The following is a 21,140-nucleotide window of genomic DNA, read 5'->3' on the forward strand; positions in this document are numbered from 1 at the left end:
TAAGGACAAATTATTTTTGAATTTGGGACACATAATTTGCTTATAAGGAGGAAACTCTGTGCTTTAACATGAGTGATTTCAATAACATTATGGGGTAAATTTTGGATATATTTTAGAACACAAAATTAAAAAGCAGAGTTATAAAACTAAGTTCTGGAATTTCTTCCTCTCATGCGAAGTACCAAAATTATTTTTTTCAAATACACATATTTTAAAGTAAATGTCATCACAAAAATTAAAAATTATTTTAATTAATAAATATTTACTTGTTCATTTTGATATTCTTAGACATAATTAAGTGATAATGTTATACAGGGACATAATTCCTTATATTTAACATTCCACATACATATTAAACCAGAAAATCCTCTAATGTTAGCTTCTATCTAATTTGACATTGAGAAGGTAATTTTGTTATGTATTATGTGAATGTGAACCAAAACTGGATGGTCTCTGATTTGTCATTATGAGATTAAAGGAACATCATTGTGCATTTTTAGCATCACTTTTATATTACAGTTAAGAATATCTGTTCTTTCTTAAGAAAAACTTTCCTTTCAAGAACTAAAAGCAAGGAGGCTTTTCAATGATACATAAGGGAATATACGTAATAACTTGCTTTTAAAATGACTTATTTTATATCAGTCAGTGAGCAAGTTATCAAGACATCACTTATCAAAAAGTCTGACTAGGATTTGTTTTATTTTTAAACAGCAGAAAGCAAGTATAGATTGTATATTTAGTAAACATGAAAAGCAAATACCTTCCCCATAAACAAAAAAATCAAAGTATTGAAAGATTCCAAAAGAAGAATTGGTATCTCAATTATCTAAATTTAACTAAATAAACATTCTTAACTTTGTAATTAAACACTATTCCAAAATTTATAATCAAATTAACAGTTTAATGAAGGCAGTAATAATTGCAACTTCTGACAATAGTGACATACGTTTTAGCAAATTCAAACTTGCTTTATTTTCTAGTTTTATAAAATTATCTCTAAATACAGCAAATACCCAAATTCAGAGACAAAAAGGCCTAGACTTTTAGATGGAGACTGAGTACAATGTTCAAATCCTAACTCTATCTTTCACCACAACATGTCTGGCCAGCCATTCAGTTCTGTCACTGTCATCATACTTCTTTGATGTTACAATAACTAGAAGCACTTTTTCATGTCTGAGAGACATCATGAATATGAATAATGGCTTCTGGCTTAATATTGAGGCTTAACTAAAATATGTACATAGTCAGCCAAATTAAATGTTTCATCTCCACATATTCACTTTTTAATGGTTTTCTAGATCATCATAACATACAAACCAAAGCACTAGTGAAATACTTCTGAAGTTCTGTTCTGTCATTAGGGCAATTAAGATGCAAGTGAAAGTGTAAGCTGGTACTGACTTTTGGAATACAATTTGAACAATGAACCTTTAAAATACTTATAACATTTGACCCCTAGGAACTGGGATTCTTAGGAAATAAGACTAAAATCAAAGAAATTATTATATTCATTAAGATACTCACCATGCATTATATACATTGAAAAAAAACTAATTGCTCAACAATGGTAAAATGATTAAGTATGGTAGGTATATCTAAGAAAATAATATGCACCCATTAAAAACTATGTTTATAATAATATTAAAAATGTCAGTGTTAAATGAAAAAAATAGGACTCAAATATTATCTATAAAGCAAAACATGAAAAAAGAGTGGAATGAATTATAAACAAATGGTAACAATGATTATGTAGTCTTTGTTCTTTTCTTCCTTTTGTGGGGGAAATTCAAATATTCTATGTCTATAATGGGGTGGTGGAACTTTAAAAAAGCCCTACTGCTTGAATAGTTCCATTTCTTCCTCCACCAAATAGTTGATAGGTTTTATTTAAGCTGCAATTTTTAGTCCATCTGGTGCTATCACTTGGTCTACTAATAAGGGATATTTTTCCTGCTCTTTCATATGACCAATATTTTAATACCTCACTCATAAAGTGAATGATGTTTTGAGAGATATCAAAATAAAATATGATGATGCCAGTCCCATTAATAGCATATTCCTACAGAACAGGAATAACATTATGAAAATTATGAAATTAATTCAGTCTTTTACAGGAATTCATAAAGGCAGTACTTGGCACAATCCTTAAATAAATAACTGAAAGCAGTCATTAGCAATCTATTTTAGGATATTATTATTTGATATTAAAATAATCAATGCTATGTTTTTGAGGGGGCAGAAAGGCTGTAAATCTTAACAAGTAAATTGGGGGAAAATTTCTTCTTTAATGTACCATCAAGGCACACTTTAGTGCTATTTTGGCTAGACCAAGAGCTTGGCCTCCACAGGAGTCATTTGGAAAGCTGCTTCCCATAAAGTAGTGGAATATTTCCAGCTAGTTACTCCAGTGTTCTGTCTGCTGTGCATTTTTTCCTCAATGAAATAGGACAATTAATAAACTCTGGTTACAGTACAAAGCCGAAGTCTCAGCAGCAGCAATATTATCTTTGGATACGGACTGAGGGACATGAGTTATTCAAATACAGTTCAACCCTCAGAAAGTTGGTCATCTGGAATGCACCCTTATTATTTCAAAATTCCTTTCTTTCTTGTGTTTTCCATCATTTTCCTTTTGCCTTTTTTCTCCCTAATAGTGTCAGATAGGTCATTCACTTACTGACTGTCTACTACACAACTGTATCACTACTTCTGAACTTTCTTAATATGTATTTAAAATACCAACTAAATGTGGCATGATTTTAGAGCACTAGATGCAGTAAAAGAATGTGAGAATACTAGGAACATTCTCCTTTCAAATGGCATAGAGCCTGTGATATTGCATGCACAGAAAGAAGTTCTAGGATCCCAATATACTGCTTGGCTGTGCAGTGAACAATATTTACAAAGTCATATCCTATAAGTACTATTCATTAGTTTTCAAGTTTTAGACTCAACTTATAGATAAAACATGAACAACTTACAGACGATTACAAAACAGAGTAAATATTGTTAACCTTGGCAGTGTAAGGCACAGCAGGAAGACTACGGGAAATAACAGGACAGATGAAAAGAAAGGATAGAAGCACTAACGTAACATAGCAGAGAGTCAAGAGAGGCTGTCTAAAGTCCACAGGACAAAATAAAGGTTTCAGTGTGTTATTTAGAGTTACAAAATAATGAAAGAATTACTGAATACAAACTAATGAAAATTAGAAGGGAGAAGGGAGGATTAGGGCACCTGAGCTAAATCCTCACCTTTCTTAATGAAGTGTCAACAGATAATCTCTTAAATTAATACCTAACAGAAGAGCATTCAGACTTAGGAAGGTAATTACCAAAGAAACTAAAAACAAAAACTCAAAATGTTGCTTACTCTGCGAACTGGAACTAGATGTGGGGAAGAATGGGGGGGACTTGCTCCACGTCTTCCAGCATAAGTGCACACACACACACGATCATATATTACTTCTGATAAAAGGTTAATTAAAAAATATGTTTGACCCTGCTGATACTCACATCCACCCTTCTCTAGAGCCCAATAACAAAAAATTGAGCTTCTGCTACAGAAAGCACTTACTCTAATGTCAAGGCAAACAATATGAATGAATCACTGCATGAGCACAGCACGCACATGATCTAGCAGAGGGTTTCTCAAGCTCGCCACGCCTGACACTTGTGGCCTGGAAACGTCTTTGTGGGGGGCCGTCCCGTGTGCCACAGGATGTTTAGCAGCATCCTTGGCCCCAACTCACAACATGCCAGGAACACCTCACACCCCATTATCCTCAACTGTGGCAAGCAGAAATGTTTCTAGGCATTGCCAATTGCCCCTGGGAGAGAAAAATTAAGCTCAGCTGAGAACTACTCATTAGCAAAAAGGCTAAGACAAGAACACCAATCTACCAAAGATGGAGTTACAGAATCAGCTCAATTAATTGTGGGTCTACTGAACTATTCTCACTAATCAAAATTAAAAAAGATGAAATTATATAGTTTGGACAGCTATCATTCCAAACAGTAAGCAAATGCTCACAGTAAGTACCAAGATGGGAATTAGGAATCCACTGTCTTTCAGTCCATTTCAGTTCTTGTGTGGTCTCACGGTGAGAGCATCCACAGTGCTGAATGGGACTCATCATGACCTTTATGTGGTGCCCACGCCAACAATGGGGAGAAAAAGAAAACATTTTGCAAAGGCTTTACTAACAAGTGGTATGTTAGCATCCAACATGTCATGTAAATGTTGAACACACTATTTTATAAACTATGTAAGAAATTTTCAAAGGTGAGTTTGACTATACATAATTTTTTGCCTTATATATGCTGATTTTAGAACTTTTAAAATAGCACCCTTCTGTAGCTCTAATATCTCCATTCATTTATCACCCATATATCCAGATTTTATTAAATAAAAATAAAGTGAGTCAAACAGTTTGACAGATGCTAAGAAAACAATGGTTAATGGTTTGAATATACACTAAATTTTCCAGGAATACAATTACCAGGTAAATACATGTTTTCTGTTATTTGGAACTTGTTCTGCTTGGAACTTTGCCAAAACTGCTTGCCATTTAGAAAAATCACATCACCACCAACAGCGTTTACTTTCTGTTTCTCCTTAATTTTACTATATGGCATTATATTATATATTAAGGAGTGTATTAGTTTCCTATGGTTGCTATAACAGAGTATTGTAAACTAGGTGGCTTAAAACAACAGAAATTTATTCTCTCAACAGTTCTGGAGGCCAGAAATTCAAAATCAGTTTCACTTGGTCAAAATCAAGGTGTCAGCAGGCCATGCTCACCCCAGAGGCTCTAGAGAGAATCTGTTCCTTGTCTCTTCCAGGTTCTGGTGGTGGCCAGCACGTTCTGACTCATGGCTGTATCGCTCCTATCTCTGCCTCTGTGGTCACATTGCGTTCTCTTCGGTTATGTCCCTCCATTACATGGTTATGTCCCACCAGGATAATACCTGTCTCAACATCCTTAACTTAATCATTCCTGCAAAGCCAATTAAGGTCCATGAATTAGGATATGGCTCTTTTGTGGGGCCATTATTCAGCCTACCACAGGTAGATTACAATACATACAGGAATTTCACTTCAGATAGTAAAGGGAGCATGTAGATATTTCTTTAACAAAAGGAGCATTGCAATAGATAGTGTTGAGAATCACTGCTCTAAAGGGTTTAAGTAAAAAAACAAAATAGGGTAGCACAAAGGGGCCATTTTGCTCCGTTTATTTCCTCATCACTGCCAACAATTAAAATCCTCAGAGTTGTAACCTTACTTTAGGAAGAAGAGAGGGGACTATGTTCTCTTTCTCACTGGGCTCTCGGAAGGACCCAAATTCTCTGGAAGCAACTGGTGAAACCCAGTACCTGTCTTGACTCTTCTCATCCACTGCAGTGGCTTCTCACTGCTGCAGCAAAAACTCCCAAGTCCTTAGCATATGACACTCGTCTGTCTCTTTAGTTTCATTTTCTCCTTTGTACCTTATGCATGAATAATAGTAAAATAGTTTTGGTACCTTGAATAAAATATACAATATGTACTTTATATATGCTGGAATACTCTCTCTTCCCTCATTTGCTAGTCAAATTCCTTTCCAGCTCACTCTTCCAGGAATATTTACTAACCCTCACCCTGTTTCCAGACAAGGAAAATCATTCCCTCTTCTGAACTATCACTATTCTGCATATATTTAAATTGTTACACTATCACACTACTTTATATGTTATTGGCTTATGTATTTATTTCCCCTATGAGCTATGAATATGAGCTTTTTCAGGGAAGAAAGTGAGTCTTATCTATCTCTGTATTCCTAGTAGATATAGGAGTAATGAATGAATGAATGAACCTCCATCCTAGGCTTCAGTTTTAGGACCTGTCCATCTAGATATACTTCACAGTCCACAATCCAAAACTGAACTAATTTTTATTCTGAACCAACACCTTCTGCTGTGTTAGTATCTCCATTTAATGACACTATCATTAATCCAGTGACCAGTGCCAGAAATCTGGGAGATACACTTTGCATCTCCTCCCTTACTCTCTACATTTAGTCAACCATCAGCAACCCCACATTCCTTGACCTGTTTCTTACTTTTATTCCCCTTGTTGATACCTTGTTTCTGTCTCCCATTATTTGATTCTTAGACTTCTGTAACAGCCAGGCCTGGCTGTTAAATCCTACTCAGATACTGATAGCGCAAATTAGAGCTAGACAGACAAATGAGGAAGTCACTCCCCTCAAGAAGAAAAAAAGAAAAGGGTTTCCATCCTGAACACAATCATGAGGGCAAGCAGGGCCAGGAAAGCTGACTGTGCCTTTCTGAAAAGAACTACTCCAATCTGGAGGTGGCCCTTAGATCTGCTGCTCAGTTGTCCTGGAATTGCCTTTACTTTTCTCATGTGGTAGATTCTCTATTTTTTGTTGTTGTTGTTATTCCCTAACTTTGGTAAATGGTATCCTCCACTGCTCATTAAGTAAGAGTGCATAGGAGATAATTTTTTGAGTTCATGAATGTATGAAAATGTCATTATTCTACTTTCACATGTAAAAGAAAGTTTGGGTATAGGATTCTGTATTGAAATCATTTCCCCAAGAATTTGGGAGATATTGGTTTATAGTCTTCTTATTTGTAATATTTCCCAGAATCTTTTGCAATTATAGTTCTTGATCCTTTGTACAAGAATTTTTTTGTTTGTTTCTCTTCTCTGAATGCTCTTTAGATACTATCTTTAAAACTGGATTTCTGATTTTTAATAATGATGTGTCTTGGTGTGAATTATTTTACAATTATTATATTGGAAGAATCCTTTCAATCTAGTAACTAATTTCCTTCAGTTACACAAATTTTTCTTGTATTACTCGGTAGATAATTTTCCACCATCCCACCTTTACTCTTCTCTCTTCATAGAATACCTATAATTTGCATGTTGAACCTCCTGAACTGATCCTCTAATTTTCTTACCTTTTCTTTCCCAGTTTCAAGTTCCTTGTCATTTCCCCTCCACCTCTGCCCTCAAAATTTCCTCAACTCTTTCAACCCAATTACTAAATTAACTTAAAATTTTATTTTTTACTTCTAGGACTCTTGCATTTTCTGATTATACCTTTTTAATAATTTCTTGTTCTTGTTTCAAGGATGCAATATCTTCTTTTAGGTCTCTGAAGCTAATAAATACAGTTTTTATTTACGTTTTCATCTGGGCTCTGTATTATCTGTTTCCTCTTTTCCTTTGAGTTTCTTTTTTTCTTTCTTCCCTTATTTTTTTTAATAGATTATTTTTATGGTAGTTTTAGGTTCACATAAAAACTGAGCAGGAAGTATGGAGACTTCCCACATCCCCTCTAACCCCACATATGCACAGCCTCCCTCATTACCAACATCCCCACCAAAGTGAGACATTTGTTACAACTGAACCTACACTGACACACGATTATCCACAAAAGTCCATAGTTTGTGTTAGAGTTCACTCTTGGAGTTGTACATTCTGCGGGTTTTGACAAAAGAACAGTGACCTGTAGCCACCAGTATAGTACCATACAGAATAGTTTCGCTGCTCTAAAAGCTCTCTGTGCTCTGCCTATTCACTCCTCCCTCCTCTCTAACCTCTGGCAACCACTGATCTTTTCACTGTCTCCATAGTTTTGTCTTTTCCTCAATGCCACACAGTTGGACTCATACAGGATATAACTTTCCAGATTGACTTCTTTCATTTAGTAATACTCATTTATAAGGTCCTCCAAGTCTTTTCATGGTTTGATAGCTCATTTCTCTTCAGTGCTGAATAATGTTCCATTGTCTAGAGGGACCACAGATTATCCATTTACCTACTGAAAGACATCTTGTTTCTTCTAAATCATGACAATTATAAATAAAACTGCTATAAACGTCCATGTGCAGGTTTTTGTGTTGGCCTGAGTTTTCCACTCATGAAGGTAAATACCAAGTAGTAAGAGTACTGGGTTGAATGGTGGCCCCCACACCTTTGCACCATGGCTTTCACAATTATTCTGTCAACATTATGCCTTCAATATTACAGAGCAGATACTTAATATTTGGAGTTTGCATTTGGTGTATTGGAAAAAAAATAGTGTCCAGACTAATTCCAAGATCTTTGGCCTGAGCAACTAGAAGGAGGATACTATCATTCACTTAGATGAAAAAGGAGTGGAAAGTGAGTGACAGTGCAAAGATGGACAGTTTGGTAAATTTGAGATATATATTAGATATCCAAGTGCAGATGTCATGGAGGCAGTTGGATATGAGACTGAAAATTCAGGGGAAAAGATCCAGGCTAGGGATATAAATTTTAAGGTCATTATAAGGCCAAGAGTGAGTATAAAAGAAATCAGAGGAATAGTCCCAGGGATACCCCAATGTTCAGAAGATAGAGGGATTCAGCAAAAGAAAGAAAAAGGAATATTCAGTGAAATAGGAAGAAAATGCAGGGAGTGTGAATAAGTATTTCACACAGGAAGGAGCGATCAGCTGTGTCAAATGCTGCTGAATAGTCAACTAAGGTGAAGAATGAGAACTGATCACTGGATTTACCAAAGTGGATGTACCAATGGGTACAGTAATTTCAGTGGAATGAAGCAGAAGGACTGGAATGGATTCGAGACAGCAAGAGGAAGGGGAAATATCTGGTATATATAAACTTTTGAGGAATTTTGCTAGGAAATCATGGAGCATACCAAAGGCACATAGAGTCATTTTTAAAGTGGAAGAAATTATAGACTCTTTGTAAATTGATAGGAAGTAAATTGTAAAGGGACAAAGATGATGAAAAATAAGAGAGTGGCTGGAGGGATGTAGGTGGAAGGAGAAGGGTCTTAAGCGGAGGAGCTTGGATAGGAACATAGAGTTAATCCAAAATACTAGAGTATATGGCACAGAGGATGATAGAGAGGTAGAAGTGGTGACAAGAACTTACATAGTTCTTTTATAATTGCTTCTATTTTCTCAGTGAAAAAGAAAGTGAGGATATTAAGTAAGAATGAAATCAAAGAGAATGTGTTAGAAGTTTGAGAGAAAGAAGATCTGCAAAAGTCATCTCTGAGACAGCAGTGTAAGCAAGTAAATGAACTAAAGAAATTAATAAGAATTGTGTGACAGCATCATCAGTCCACTAGACATTGAATTACAGTGATACCAATCTGCGTGGTTGGGTGTTTTTCTTCAGTAACATTCAGCTACACTGGTGCATGTGTGAAGTAAGTAGAGTTACATTTAGCCATGGTTGGAGTTTTGCCCAGGGAATAAGATGATGACAGGGAAGAGCAACGGAGTGGTTTTAATAACATACCAGGAAACTTCAAATGGATAAAAAAGGGAAATATAGTAGCACTAGAGAGAGAGGGAAAGTACAAAGGTGTCAGTGAGTTAAAAAGATAAGAGATGTTGGTGGTTGGAGGGTAGTGTTCTTGAAAATGAGATTTTGGAAGTGGTGGAATTTTGGTATTGACAAGATCAATGGCATGCAGGGCCATTGATAATATATGCTAGCATTTACCAAGGCCCAGACACTTTCTATACATATTTCATTCTCACAACAATCCCAAGAGGAAAGTATTATCATTATCATTTTATAGATGACAAATCAAGGCTAGAGAAATTAATGTATCTTATATGCTATCTCAGCAACCAAGAAAAGTTTTCATAGACCCATAACTGTAAATAAAATCTAAAATAGCAGTATTTCCTATGAAGAAATCCTTTGCTTTTATAAAGATAAAAATTTCTCTTACATTCTAGGCAAATAAATGAAGAAGTTATTTGGTAAGGACTTACGATAGCTCTTTCTCCGGCCACTGGATCTGAGCATAATACTCCCTTATGGACAGTCCAATAAACTGAGGTGAAACTTTAGCTACACATTATTCTCCAGTCTTTTATGTATGTGTGTGTGTGTGTGTATGTGTACATGTATGTATTTTTTTTTAAAAGCCTACCTCCACAGAGAATTTTACACTGACTGAAGGAATTCAATCAACTGAAGGCAGGGGCATCAGCAGTATGAAGAAGTTAGTTCATGGGCCAAGTAATCTACAATCAAAGAAAAAGAAAAAAGAAATAGAAACAGAGGTTTTCACTTTAAATGCCCCAAAGGTACAGAAAAGAACAACAGTGTCAGAATTTTAAAAGTAAGTATGCAGGAAGGAGAGCAAAACAATAAGCACTGCTTTAAAAAAGTCATAGACTATTACTACCACATAATTAAAATTAATAAGGCAAAATGCATTGGCTCATGAAGATATAGTTACCACATAATTGACTAATATGTTAATCTTTTAATAGAATCCATAATAAAATAACCTACTAAGATGTTAGATAAACTATTACAATTATGTAAAAACAATTTTTTTCACACACAATAAAGCAAAATTTCAAAACATGGCATTAAATGCCAGTCAAGTTTCAGCAGGACTTACACACACCCTTATTAAATACTATTATTCCTGAATTTGGAATACTGTTATGAACAACTTGTTACTTTGAAATTAATATCATTGCATTGTTTTCTAGTATTTTAATCTGTCTGGACTTTACCCAAACCCCTTGAAAGCACAGGCATACATTTGGAAGCAGAGGTTACATGTCCAAAGGTAGTACAAGTTAGAGCTAAGAACTATGGATCCAAAAGCACTTCTTCAGAATCACCTAGAGGATTTCAAAAATATATTCCTGAATGCCACCTCAGATTCTTAGAATCAGAAGTCTTTAGGCTTGAAAATCTCTAAGTAAAGACATCTGCAGTTGTGTCTGATGCATGGACAGATTAAATAGACAAGAGCTGTAGAATTAGAACTACATTCTGAAGAGTCTTAAAATTCTCAAGATACACCTCTGGGCTTCTCTCACCTACAGCCAGGATAATCCCATTTTTATCTATTTTGTATCTATTTTGCTTCTTAAACTTTGAAAACTATAAGACCAAACAGAGCAAAGTGAATTCATCTATGTAAGAACTGAAGACATGATTCTGGCACCCTAACTGACCAATCTAAAGATAAAAGAGACTAGACAGATAAAAAAAAAAAACCAGGACTGATGGACACAGAGTATTTCTTAATGCCAAAGGAGAAACTTTATTAATGCATTTCTGTAATTCATGTACTTTTCTTTTGTTTTGTCTTTTTATTTTGGTATCATTACTCTACAATTACATGAAGAACATTATGTTTACAAGGCTCCCCCCTTCACCAAGTACCCCCCCACCACATACCCCTTCACAGTCACTGTCCATCTGCATAGTAAGATGCTGTAAAATCACTACTTGTCTTCTCTGTGTTGCACAGCCCTCCCCGTGCCCCCCAACATGACACATGTTAATCGTAATGTCTCCTTTCTTTTTCTCCGCCCTTATCCCTCCCTTCCCACCCATCCTGCCCAGTCCCTTTCCCTTTGGTAACTGTTAGTCCATTTTTGGTTTCTGTGATTCTGCTGCTGTTTTGTTCCTTCAGTTTTCCTTTGTTCTTATACTCCACATATGAGTGAAATCATTTGGTACTTGTCTTTCTCCGCCTGGCTTATTTCACTGAGCATAATACCCTCTAGCTCCATCCATGTTGTAGCGAATGGTAGGATCTGTTTTTTTCTTATAGCTGAGTAATATTCCATTGTGTATATGTACCACATCGTCTTTACCCATTCATCTACTGATGGACATTTAGGTTGCTTCCATTTCTTGGCTATTGTAAATAGGGCAGCAATAAAAATAGGGGTGCATCTGTCTTTTTCAAACTGGAGTGCTGCATTCTTAGGGTAAATTCCTAGAAGCGGAATTCCTGGGTCAAATGGTATTTCTATTTTAAGCAGTCTGAGGAACCTCCATACTGCTTTCCACAATGGTTGAACTAATTTACATTCCCACCAGCAGTGTAGGAGGGTTCCCCTTTCTCCACAACCTCACCAACATTCGTTGTTGTTTGTCTTTTCGATGATGGCGATCCTTACTGGTGTGAGACGATATCTCATTGTGGTTTTAATTTGCATTTCTCTGATGATTAGCGATGTGGAGCATCTTTTCATGTGCCTGTTGGCCATCTGGATTTCTTCTTTAGAAAACCGTCTATTCAGCTCCTCTGACCATTTTTTAATTGGATTATTTGTTTTTTGTTTGTTGGGGCGTGTGAGCTCTTTATATATTTTGGATGTCAATCCTTTATTGGATCTGTCATTTATGAATATGTTCTCCCATACTGTAGGATACATTTTTGTTCTATTGATGGTGTCCTTTGCTGTACAGAAGCTTTTAAGCTTGATATACTCCCATTTGTTCATTTTTGCCTTTGTTTCCCTTGCCCAGGGAGATATGTTCATGAAGAAGTCACTCATGTTTATGTCCATGAGATTTTTGCCTATGTTTTTTTCTAAGAGTTTTATGGTTTCATGACTTACATTCAGGTCTTTGATCCACTTGGAGTTTACTTTTGTGTATGGGGTTAGACAGTGATTCAGTTCCATTCTCTTACATGTAGCTGTCCAGTTTTGCCAGCACCATCTGTTGAAGAGACTGCCATTTCCCCATTGCATGTCCATGGCTCCTTTATTGTATATTAATTTGCCATATATGTTTGGGTTAAGGTCTGGAGTCTCTATTCTGTTCCACTGGTCTGCGGCTCTGTTCTTTTGCCAGTACCAAATTGTCTTGATTACTGTGGCTTTGTAGTAGAGCTTGAACTTGGGGAGCGAGATCTCCCCGACTTTATTCTTCCTTCTCAGGATTGCTTTGGCTATTCGGGGTCTTTGGCAGTTCCATATGAATTTTTGAACTATTTGTTCCAGTTCATTGAAGAATGCTGTTGGTAATTTAATAGGGATTGTATCGAATCTGTATATTGCTTTGGGCAGGATGGCCATTTTGACGATATTAATTGTTCCTAGCCAGGAGCATGGGATGAGTTTCCGTTTGTTAGTGACCTCTTTAATTTCTCTTAAGAGTGTCTTGTAGTTTTCAGGGTATAGGTCTTTCACTTCCTTGGTTAGATTTATTCCTAGGTATTTTATTCTTTTTGATGCTATTTTGAATGGAATTGTTTTCCTGATTTCTCTTTCTATTAGTTCATTGTTAGTGTATAGGAAAGCTACAGATTTCTGTGTGTTAATTTTGTATCCTGCAACTTTGCGAATTCCGATATTAGTTCTAGTAGTTTTGCAGTGGAGTCTTTAGGTATTTTTATGTACAAAATCATGTCATCTGGAATAGTGACAGTTTGACTTCTTCTTTACCAATCTGGATTCCTTGTATTTCTTTGTTTTGCTGATTGCCGCGGCTAGGACCTCCAGTACCACGTTGAATAACAGTGGGGAGAGTGGGCATCCCTGTCTTGTTCCCGATCTCACAGGAAAAGCTTTCAGCCTCTCGCTGTTCAGTATGATGTCAGCTGTGGGTTTATCATATCTGGCCTTTATTATGTTGAGGTACTTGCCCTCTATGCCCATTTTGTTGAGAGTTTTATCATGAATGGATGTTGAATTTTGTCGAATGCTTTTTCAGCATCTATGGAAATGATCATGTGGATTTTGTCCTTCTTTTTCTTGATGTGGTGGATGACGTTGATGGATTTTCAAATGTTGTACCATCCTTGCATCCCTGGGATGAATCCCACTTGATCATGATGGATGATTTTTTTTATGTATTTTTGAATTCGGTGTGCTAATATTTTCTTGAGTATTTTTGCATCTACATTCATCAGGGATATTGGTCTGTAATTTTCTTTTTTGGTGGGGTCTTTGCCTGGTTTTGGTATTAGGGTGATGTTGGCTTCATAGAATGAGTTTGGGAGTATTCCCTCCTCTTCTATTTTTTGGAAACTTTAAGGAGAATGGGGATTATGTCTTCTCTGTATGTCTGATAAAATTCCGAGGTAAATTCATCTGGCCCAGGAGTTTTGTTCTTGGGTAGTTTTTTGATTACCGATTCAATTTTGTTGCTGGTAATTGGTCTGTTTAGATTTTCTGTTTCTTTCTGGGTCAGTCTTGGAAGGTTGTATTTTTCTATGAAGTTGTCCATTTCCCCTAGGTTTTCCAGCTTCTTAGCATATAGGTTTTCATAGTATTCTCTAATAATTCTTTGTATTTCTGTGGGGTCCGTTGTGATTTTTTCTTTCTCGTTTCTGATTCTGTTGATGTGTCTTGACTCTCATTTTCTCTTAATAAGTCTGGCTAGAGGCCTATCTATTTTGTTTATTTTCTTGAAGAACCAGCTCTTGGTTTCATTGATTTTTTCTATTGTTTTATTCTTCTCAATTTTATTTATTTCTTCTCTGATCTTTATTATGTCCCTCCTTCTGCTGACCTTAGGCCTCATTTGTTCTTCTTTTTCCAATTTCGATAATTATGACATTAGACTATTCATTTGGGATTGTTCTTTCTTCTTTAAATATGCCTGGATTGCTATATACTTCCCTCTTAAGACTGCTTTTGCTGCGACCCACAGAAGTTGGGGCTTTGTGTTGTTGTTGTCATTTGTTTCCATATATTGCTGGATCTCCATTTTGATTTGGTCATTGATCCATTGATTATTTAGGAGCATGTTGTTAAGCCTCCATGTGTTTGCGAGCCTTTTTGCTTTCTTTGTACAATTTGTTTCTAGTTTTATACCTTCGTGGTCTGAAAAGTTGGTTGGTAGGATTTCAATCTTTTGGAATTTACTGAGGCGCTTTTTGTGGCCTAGTATGTATGTGGTCTATTCTGTAGAATGTTCCGTGTGCACTTGAGAAGAATATGCATCCTGTTGCTTTTGGATGTAGAGTTCTATAGATGTCTATTAGGTCCATCTGTTCTAGTGTGTTGTTCAGTGCCTCTGTGTCCTTACTTATTTTCTCTCTGGTGGATCTGTCCTTTGGAGTGAGTGGTGTGTTAAAGTCTCCCAAAATGAACGCATTGCATTCTATTTTCTCCTTTAATTCTGTTAGTATTTGTTTCACATATATTGGTGCTCCTGTATTGGGTTACATATATGTTTATAATGGTTATATCCTCTTGTTAGACTGAGCCCTTTATCATTATGTAATGTCCTTCTTTATCTCTTGTTATTTTCTCTATTTTGAAGTCTATTTTGTCTGATACTAGTATTGTAACACCTGCTTTTTTCTCTGTTGTTTGCATGAAATATCTTTTTCCAACCCTTGACTTTTAATCTGTGCATGCCTTTGGGTTAGAGGTGAGTCTCTTGTAAGCAGCATATAGATGGGTCTTGCTTTTTTATACATTCTATTACTCTGTGTCTTTTGATTGGTGCATTCAGTCCATTTACATTTAGGCTGATTATTGAAAGATATGTACTTATTGCCATTGCAGGCTTTAGATTCATGGTTACCAAAGGTTGAAGGTTAGCTTGTTTACTACCTTACTGTCTAACTTAACTCACTTATTGAGCTATTATAATAGCTCAAACAGTCTGATGATTATTTCTCTCCCTTCTTATTCCTCCTCCTCCACTCTTCATATGTTGGGTGTTTTGTTCTGGGCTCTTTTCAGGAGTGCTCCCATCTAGAGCAGTGCCTCTAAAATACCCTGTAGAGGTGGTTTGTGGGAGGCAAATTCCCTCAACTTTTGCTTGTCTGGGAATTGTTTAATCCCTCCTTCATATTTAAATGATAATCGTGCTGGATACAGTATCCTTGGTTCAAGGCCCTTCTGTTTCATTGCATTAAATATATCATGCCATTCTCTTCTGGCCTGTAAGGTTTCTGTTGAGAAGTTTGATGATAGCCTGATGGGTTTTCCTTTGTAGGTGGCCTTTTTTCTCTCTCTGGCTGCCTTTAATACTCTGTCCTTGTCCTTGATCTTTGCCATTTTAATTATTATGTGTCTTGGTGTTGTCCTCTTTGGGTCCCGTCTCTCGGGAGTTCTGTGTGCCTCCATAGTCTGAGCAACTATTTCCTCCTCCAGATTGGGGAAGTTCTCAGCAATTATTTCTTCAAAGACACTTTCTATCTCTTTTTCTCTCTCTTCTTCTTCTGGTACCCCTATAATGCGGATATTGTTCCTTTTGGATTGGTCACACAGTTCTCTTAATATTGTTTTCCTGGAGATCCTTTTATCTCTGTCTGCATCAGCTTCTATGCGTTCCTGTTCTCTGGTTTCTATTCCATCAATGGCCTTTGCATCTTATCCATTCTGCTTATAAATCCTTCCAGAGTTTGTTTCACTTCTGTAATCTCCTTCCAGACATCTGTAATCTCCCTCCGGACTTCATCCCTTAGCTCTTGCATATTTCTCTGCAGCTCTGTCCTCATGTTTATGATTTTTATTTTGAATTCTTTTTCAGGGAGACTGGTTAGGTCTGTCTCTGCAGATCCTATCTCAGGTGTTGTCTGAACTATATTGGACTGGACTAAATTTTTTTGCCTTTTTATGGTGATAGCAGTGGCTGTAGGCAGGTTGTGGGTGTGTCAGCTGGGAGAAGAAAGTCCCTTCGTGTTTGCTGGATGCCTTGCCCTTCTCCGCTGCCTGTGTCAGTTACCCGCACTCCTGGAGCAGCCACTGGGTTAGTCCCCTAAGCTGCTGTGGGCGGGGTCTCCATAAGAGCAGCGCGGAGCCCTGCGGGGAGTGGCAGGCACACCAAGTGCCCTCCTCCGTGATAGCAGCACCCCTGCTGGGCAGCTGTGTGCCAGCAGTGGCCTTTGGGTCTGGCCCAGGTGGCTGTGCGTTGGGCTGGGATTCCGGTCAGCTGCTGGGAGCACACCTACTCCCTCTGGCACCGCTGCAGGTGTGCGTGGGGCTCTCCCATGCAGACCTCTCCTGGACTCCTCTGGCTCCACTGCCACCGGTGCACGCGAGCTGCACCTGGGCTGTTCGGTTGTCGCCGCTGCAGGCTTGCACAAGCCTCTCTCGGTCCCTTCTGGTGCCACTGCCCCAGCACACGCTGCCACTCTCCTGCTACTGGGCTGGTGTGTCGTGGTCCACGCCAGATGGAGGAACAACTGGCAGGCTGCTTAGTGTTGTGAGGGACTTCAGGGCTGTCCTGCCTCCCCGGGGTTTAGGGCGCCTAAAGTTCCCTGGGATTCCCAGCTGCTGGCTAAGTGTTCCAGGATGACTTCATCCAGCTATGGGGTCCCTGTCTCTTTAAGACTTGCAGAAAGCACTAGCTTTTCTTTTGTCTCAGGGGCGCTGGTTGCAGGGACCTGCCCACAGGTTTTGCTTTTCCATTTCTCTAATATTCAGCACCCCGTGCACCTTGTGTCTGCACTCCATGTGTGGATTTCTAGAGCTGGTTGTTTAGCAGTCCTGGGCTTTCACTCCCTCCCCATTCCAACTCCTTTCTTCCCACCGGGTTCTGGGGTGGGGGAGCGTTTGGGTCCCGCCTGGCCGTGGCTTGTATCTTACCCCATTCATGTGATGTTGAGTTCTCGCAGATGTAGATGTATCCTGGCTGTTGTACTGCATCCACTGCTATCTCTTCTAGGAATAGTTGTATTTATTGTATTTTCATAAATATATATGTTCTGGGGAGGAGATTTCCTCTGAACTACTCATGCCACCATCTTCCCATGATTCTCATATACTTTTGTTTATTGCAACTTGAAAGAACTTACTCAATACATGACTGAATTGCATAATAAAGTTCCAAATGGAAAACACACATGTATATACAGTATTGATTACATATAATTCTATCACTTACAAAAACCCTTATTCTAGACTTGCAAGTAAAAATACAAAGTTTAGTGAGCTTGCCTCCTACAGTCCTAATTCTGCCACCCTTACCTCTGTCTGGCTGACAGAGACGAGACAGGAAAGGCTGTTACAGATCTAGGAGGATCATTCTTAAGGACATGATTACCCTAGGAAAACAGGATCAGAGTGAACACTTATCTACTGCATCCCCATAACATAAGGTTTGCATCCTTTGAACACCTTTCAGTTGCTTTCCCTAATCCACCCTAACCCAGAAATCCATGTTGTAGGTTGTGTAGAAAGGCAGGTAAGAATGTTTTTTCTCTTCCCCTTCTGTCCTTGGATATTTACTTATAGGATTAGGTCTATATATCTTGGCCTTTTGAAATTCTCCTTTCTACCACCCTACGTAATAATAATGTATGCCTGCTGGAAATTAGATTTGAGACATCCAATCCTGTACGTGGATACCACCATCTCAAAGGGCTGCTTCATAATATGAATAAGTATAATATTTTTACTCACCTGTCTGAATACACATACTAAGCAGGATATGCACTGAGTAAGAAGCCAGGAGAGCAACTACCAGCAACAAGAAACTAAAATATAAAAGAGTACATGGTCAACCCACCCCAAAATATCTTTTTTTAAGACATCTCATTACAAAAAAACTTCTTTTCATGTTCAAATGTTCACAGGAACTGTTTTTGGGTAGTTGGATTATGGTTATTAAAGAAAGTAAGAAGATACTTTGCTGTACTTATCAAGTTTTATTTAAATGAATATATGCTCCTTTTAAAATCAAAAAAAGACATCAGAAAGAAACAGATTTTATCAAAAACTAAACAAATTTATCTGCTGACTGCTGGTTCAATCATTCAATGATCTTGCAATACTGTATTTCCTTTTATTACTCTTTTTTTCCTGGTCTAAGTCTAAACAGAAGTTTTAGTTGTGAAATCTCATTGTCTTTTTACATCCCTCCATCCCTCCCCTTCCAAGGATGTGTACCTCCCTATCATACTTTCATCTGTAATATCAAATTAGGACTGCATTTCCTAGCACCTATTAAACACACTCACCAGACAAACCAAAAAAGGCAGTTAACATACTTCAAATGGTATAATTTGAAAAATGTCCAAACAATATAATAACTGGGGTCCTTTCACCAAAAGTGTGAAAAAAAAAAACCCAACATGCATAATCCCCTACCTAGTCTCAAGAACATTATGGCAGTAAAAGTTTCTAAAGAGCTTTCCTCAGTGGAATTCCCTGAAAATTGAAGAAATTCTATCTTTGTGGTTCACTTAGTACTTGTTAATAACAAATAGAATAACTGAGAGGCAAAAATACATTTGTCAGTAAACTCACATCAGAGCCCTCACAAAGTAATAGTTTGGCATCACAAAATGGAACACCAGGTATGACTCAATGAGGACACATGCAGTGGTATACACACATCTGCATGTAAGACCCTGGAGTATAAAATGTGGTTTTTCCCAACCAAAAAATAAGCCCTATGTTTATGTCTTGCCTAAGGTGTCCATACAGTTTTGAAGTTTTAAAATTATGAAGGTTTGTAAACACACCTCCTAAAATCAAGTTGGGTTACTTGTTAGTTTGCTTATCAAGAAATTCAAAATAAAAGCAGATGATAAAACCTAAGTAAGATTGTCTATTTTAAATTTCCTAGTAAAGTAGGTCTGCTTCTACTGACAATACAAAGCAAACTTGCTTATTTATTGTATTAACCATGGTCTACATACTAAGGATAACGTCCAATTCTAAAGGATTTCAAGATTTAACAGAGAAACTAATTTGCAAACAAATCATAAGGCATTATAATAGTAGAATGAATATACAAAGTACTATGGAAACACAGAAAAGCCAGGAATGTCTCTCAATTTGGACAAACTTGCAAGAGTTGAATCTTAAAAAGTGATAAGGAATAGGCAAAGAACACGTCTAACCGCAGAAAGGAAAATAAGACTACTTAATAGTGGGAGGAGAGACAGAGAGAAATGAGATTATGTGCTTTATTTACACTTACAAAATTACTATTTATGAGTAATCTGCATGGCTGATAAACACACTTGGGTCAACTTGACACAACAAATATACCACTTCTTAAGGTTAAAAGTTCTTAAAGTTAGAAATGAGTATGAATCAAGTTTCCACTTTTTTTAATTAGCCACACTTTTGAATAAAAAATACAAATTACACAGCATCCCTCCAAGCTACAGACTAGCAATAATACAAGAGTAGCAGGAAAATGCTAAAGCCCAGACATAATTTAACTAGAAATTGTATGAAGTCAGCTTCTGGAGCCTCTTTGCTTCTCAGTGCACTGTCAAAATGAGAAAAATTTTTTTAAACCCAAGAAAAAACTTACCTAAATCCAAGGATACCAGTATGAGCCATAACATAAGCTAAGCCAAGGATGCCACTTCCCATGATGGCATTCATCAAATTAAACACAGAGAAACCAAATGAAACACCCGGGGAGCCCTGTCTGTGTAGTTCCTGTAAGCACACAAATTTAATAGTGTTAAGTGTTTACATGGTGAAGTTCAAATTTTGTCAAGAAATGACTAACCAGATTTGGAGAAGTCTCCTGCAAACCACAGGCATCGTGTGACAGACTGGTTGCTCAACCAGCACTGGCTTCCTTTCTTTCCCACCTCCCATTAGGGCAGCTTCAGGAATCTAGTTACCTAGGAAAATCATCTCCACCAGCACAGAGGCCAGGTGGGCTTCAGCAAGAGCCATGACTAACCGTGGGACTGCAAAAGATGAAGCTTTGATAGGAATGGGGTGGAGACGAAGAGGAGGGAGATGGCCTCAGCTCACATGATTACTGCGGAGTTTCTGAGTTCCCACTTGGGACGGCTGTGGACAACTGTTGCTCCCCAATTACTAGGACTCAAAACTAATCTCTACTTAGAAACATAATGCATTAAGTCCGCCCTATGGGAAAAAAAAGTCAGGGATACCTTTTAATAACGACGTAAAAACAGAAGTAATTCACATTGCTCCGGCGAGGATATCTCTGAAAACACCTCCCCCAAAATAGCATCTGGGAGCAAAGTTGTAGAAACTATTACAGTCCAGGGACTTCAGTTAAAAAGCCGAGGGCCACTGCACAAGCTTTAGGGTCAGAGAATTGCTATATACTTATTACCAGGCCACCTCCACTCCATCGCTAAGGCTCTCTGTATTAAGAAGTTTATAGGTACCCAATGACTAAGTCGAGAAAAGAAAAATCTTGTGACTCTTGCAAAAGCCTCACAAGACTGGTAGAGGAAATGGGAGGCTGACAAAGATACTAACAAACAGCGAGTTATACAACCCTAGGGCTGCTCATCCAGTGGGACCTCTGCCTCCACGCGGCGCTGCACCGCTTCCACCTGAGCCCGCACCTCCACCTCAGCTTTCCTTTCTAGGGCACGTTAAGCTGCCATCTCATTCACGCACTCCGCCGGGATCTCAGCTGG

At 37.7% G+C, this 21,140-nt stretch overlaps 1 protein-coding gene across 8 annotated transcripts in view; it reads right to left on the reverse strand.

Annotated features, from left to right (window-relative positions):
- The window catches only part of SLC38A6 (solute carrier family 38 member 6), a 75,025-nt gene that overhangs the window by 53,520 nt on the left and 365 nt on the right, over positions 1–21,140 (reverse strand). For 4 of the 8 annotated variants that reach the window (XM_073242290.1, XM_073242291.1, XM_037006780.2 and 1 more), the window contains exons 2-3: positions 20,039–20,169; positions 18,172–18,245 (exon numbers count right to left, since the gene is read on the reverse strand). The exons of 2 other annotated variants lie outside the window; for them this stretch is intronic. In XM_073242290.1, coding sequence (XP_073098391.1) covers positions 18,172–18,245; positions 20,039–20,169 — 205 coding nt within the window. The remainder of the gene's footprint in view (positions 1–18,171; positions 18,246–20,038; positions 20,170–21,140) is intronic. 2 more of the 8 variants (XM_073242292.1, XM_073242294.1) reach the window with 2 other exon arrangements.

The sequence above is a fragment of the Manis javanica genome, chromosome 8 (genome assembly GCF_040802235.1).
Source record: "Manis javanica isolate MJ-LG chromosome 8, MJ_LKY, whole genome shotgun sequence".
In the NCBI taxonomy this organism is placed as follows: domain Eukaryota; kingdom Metazoa; phylum Chordata; class Mammalia; order Pholidota; family Manidae; genus Manis; species Manis javanica.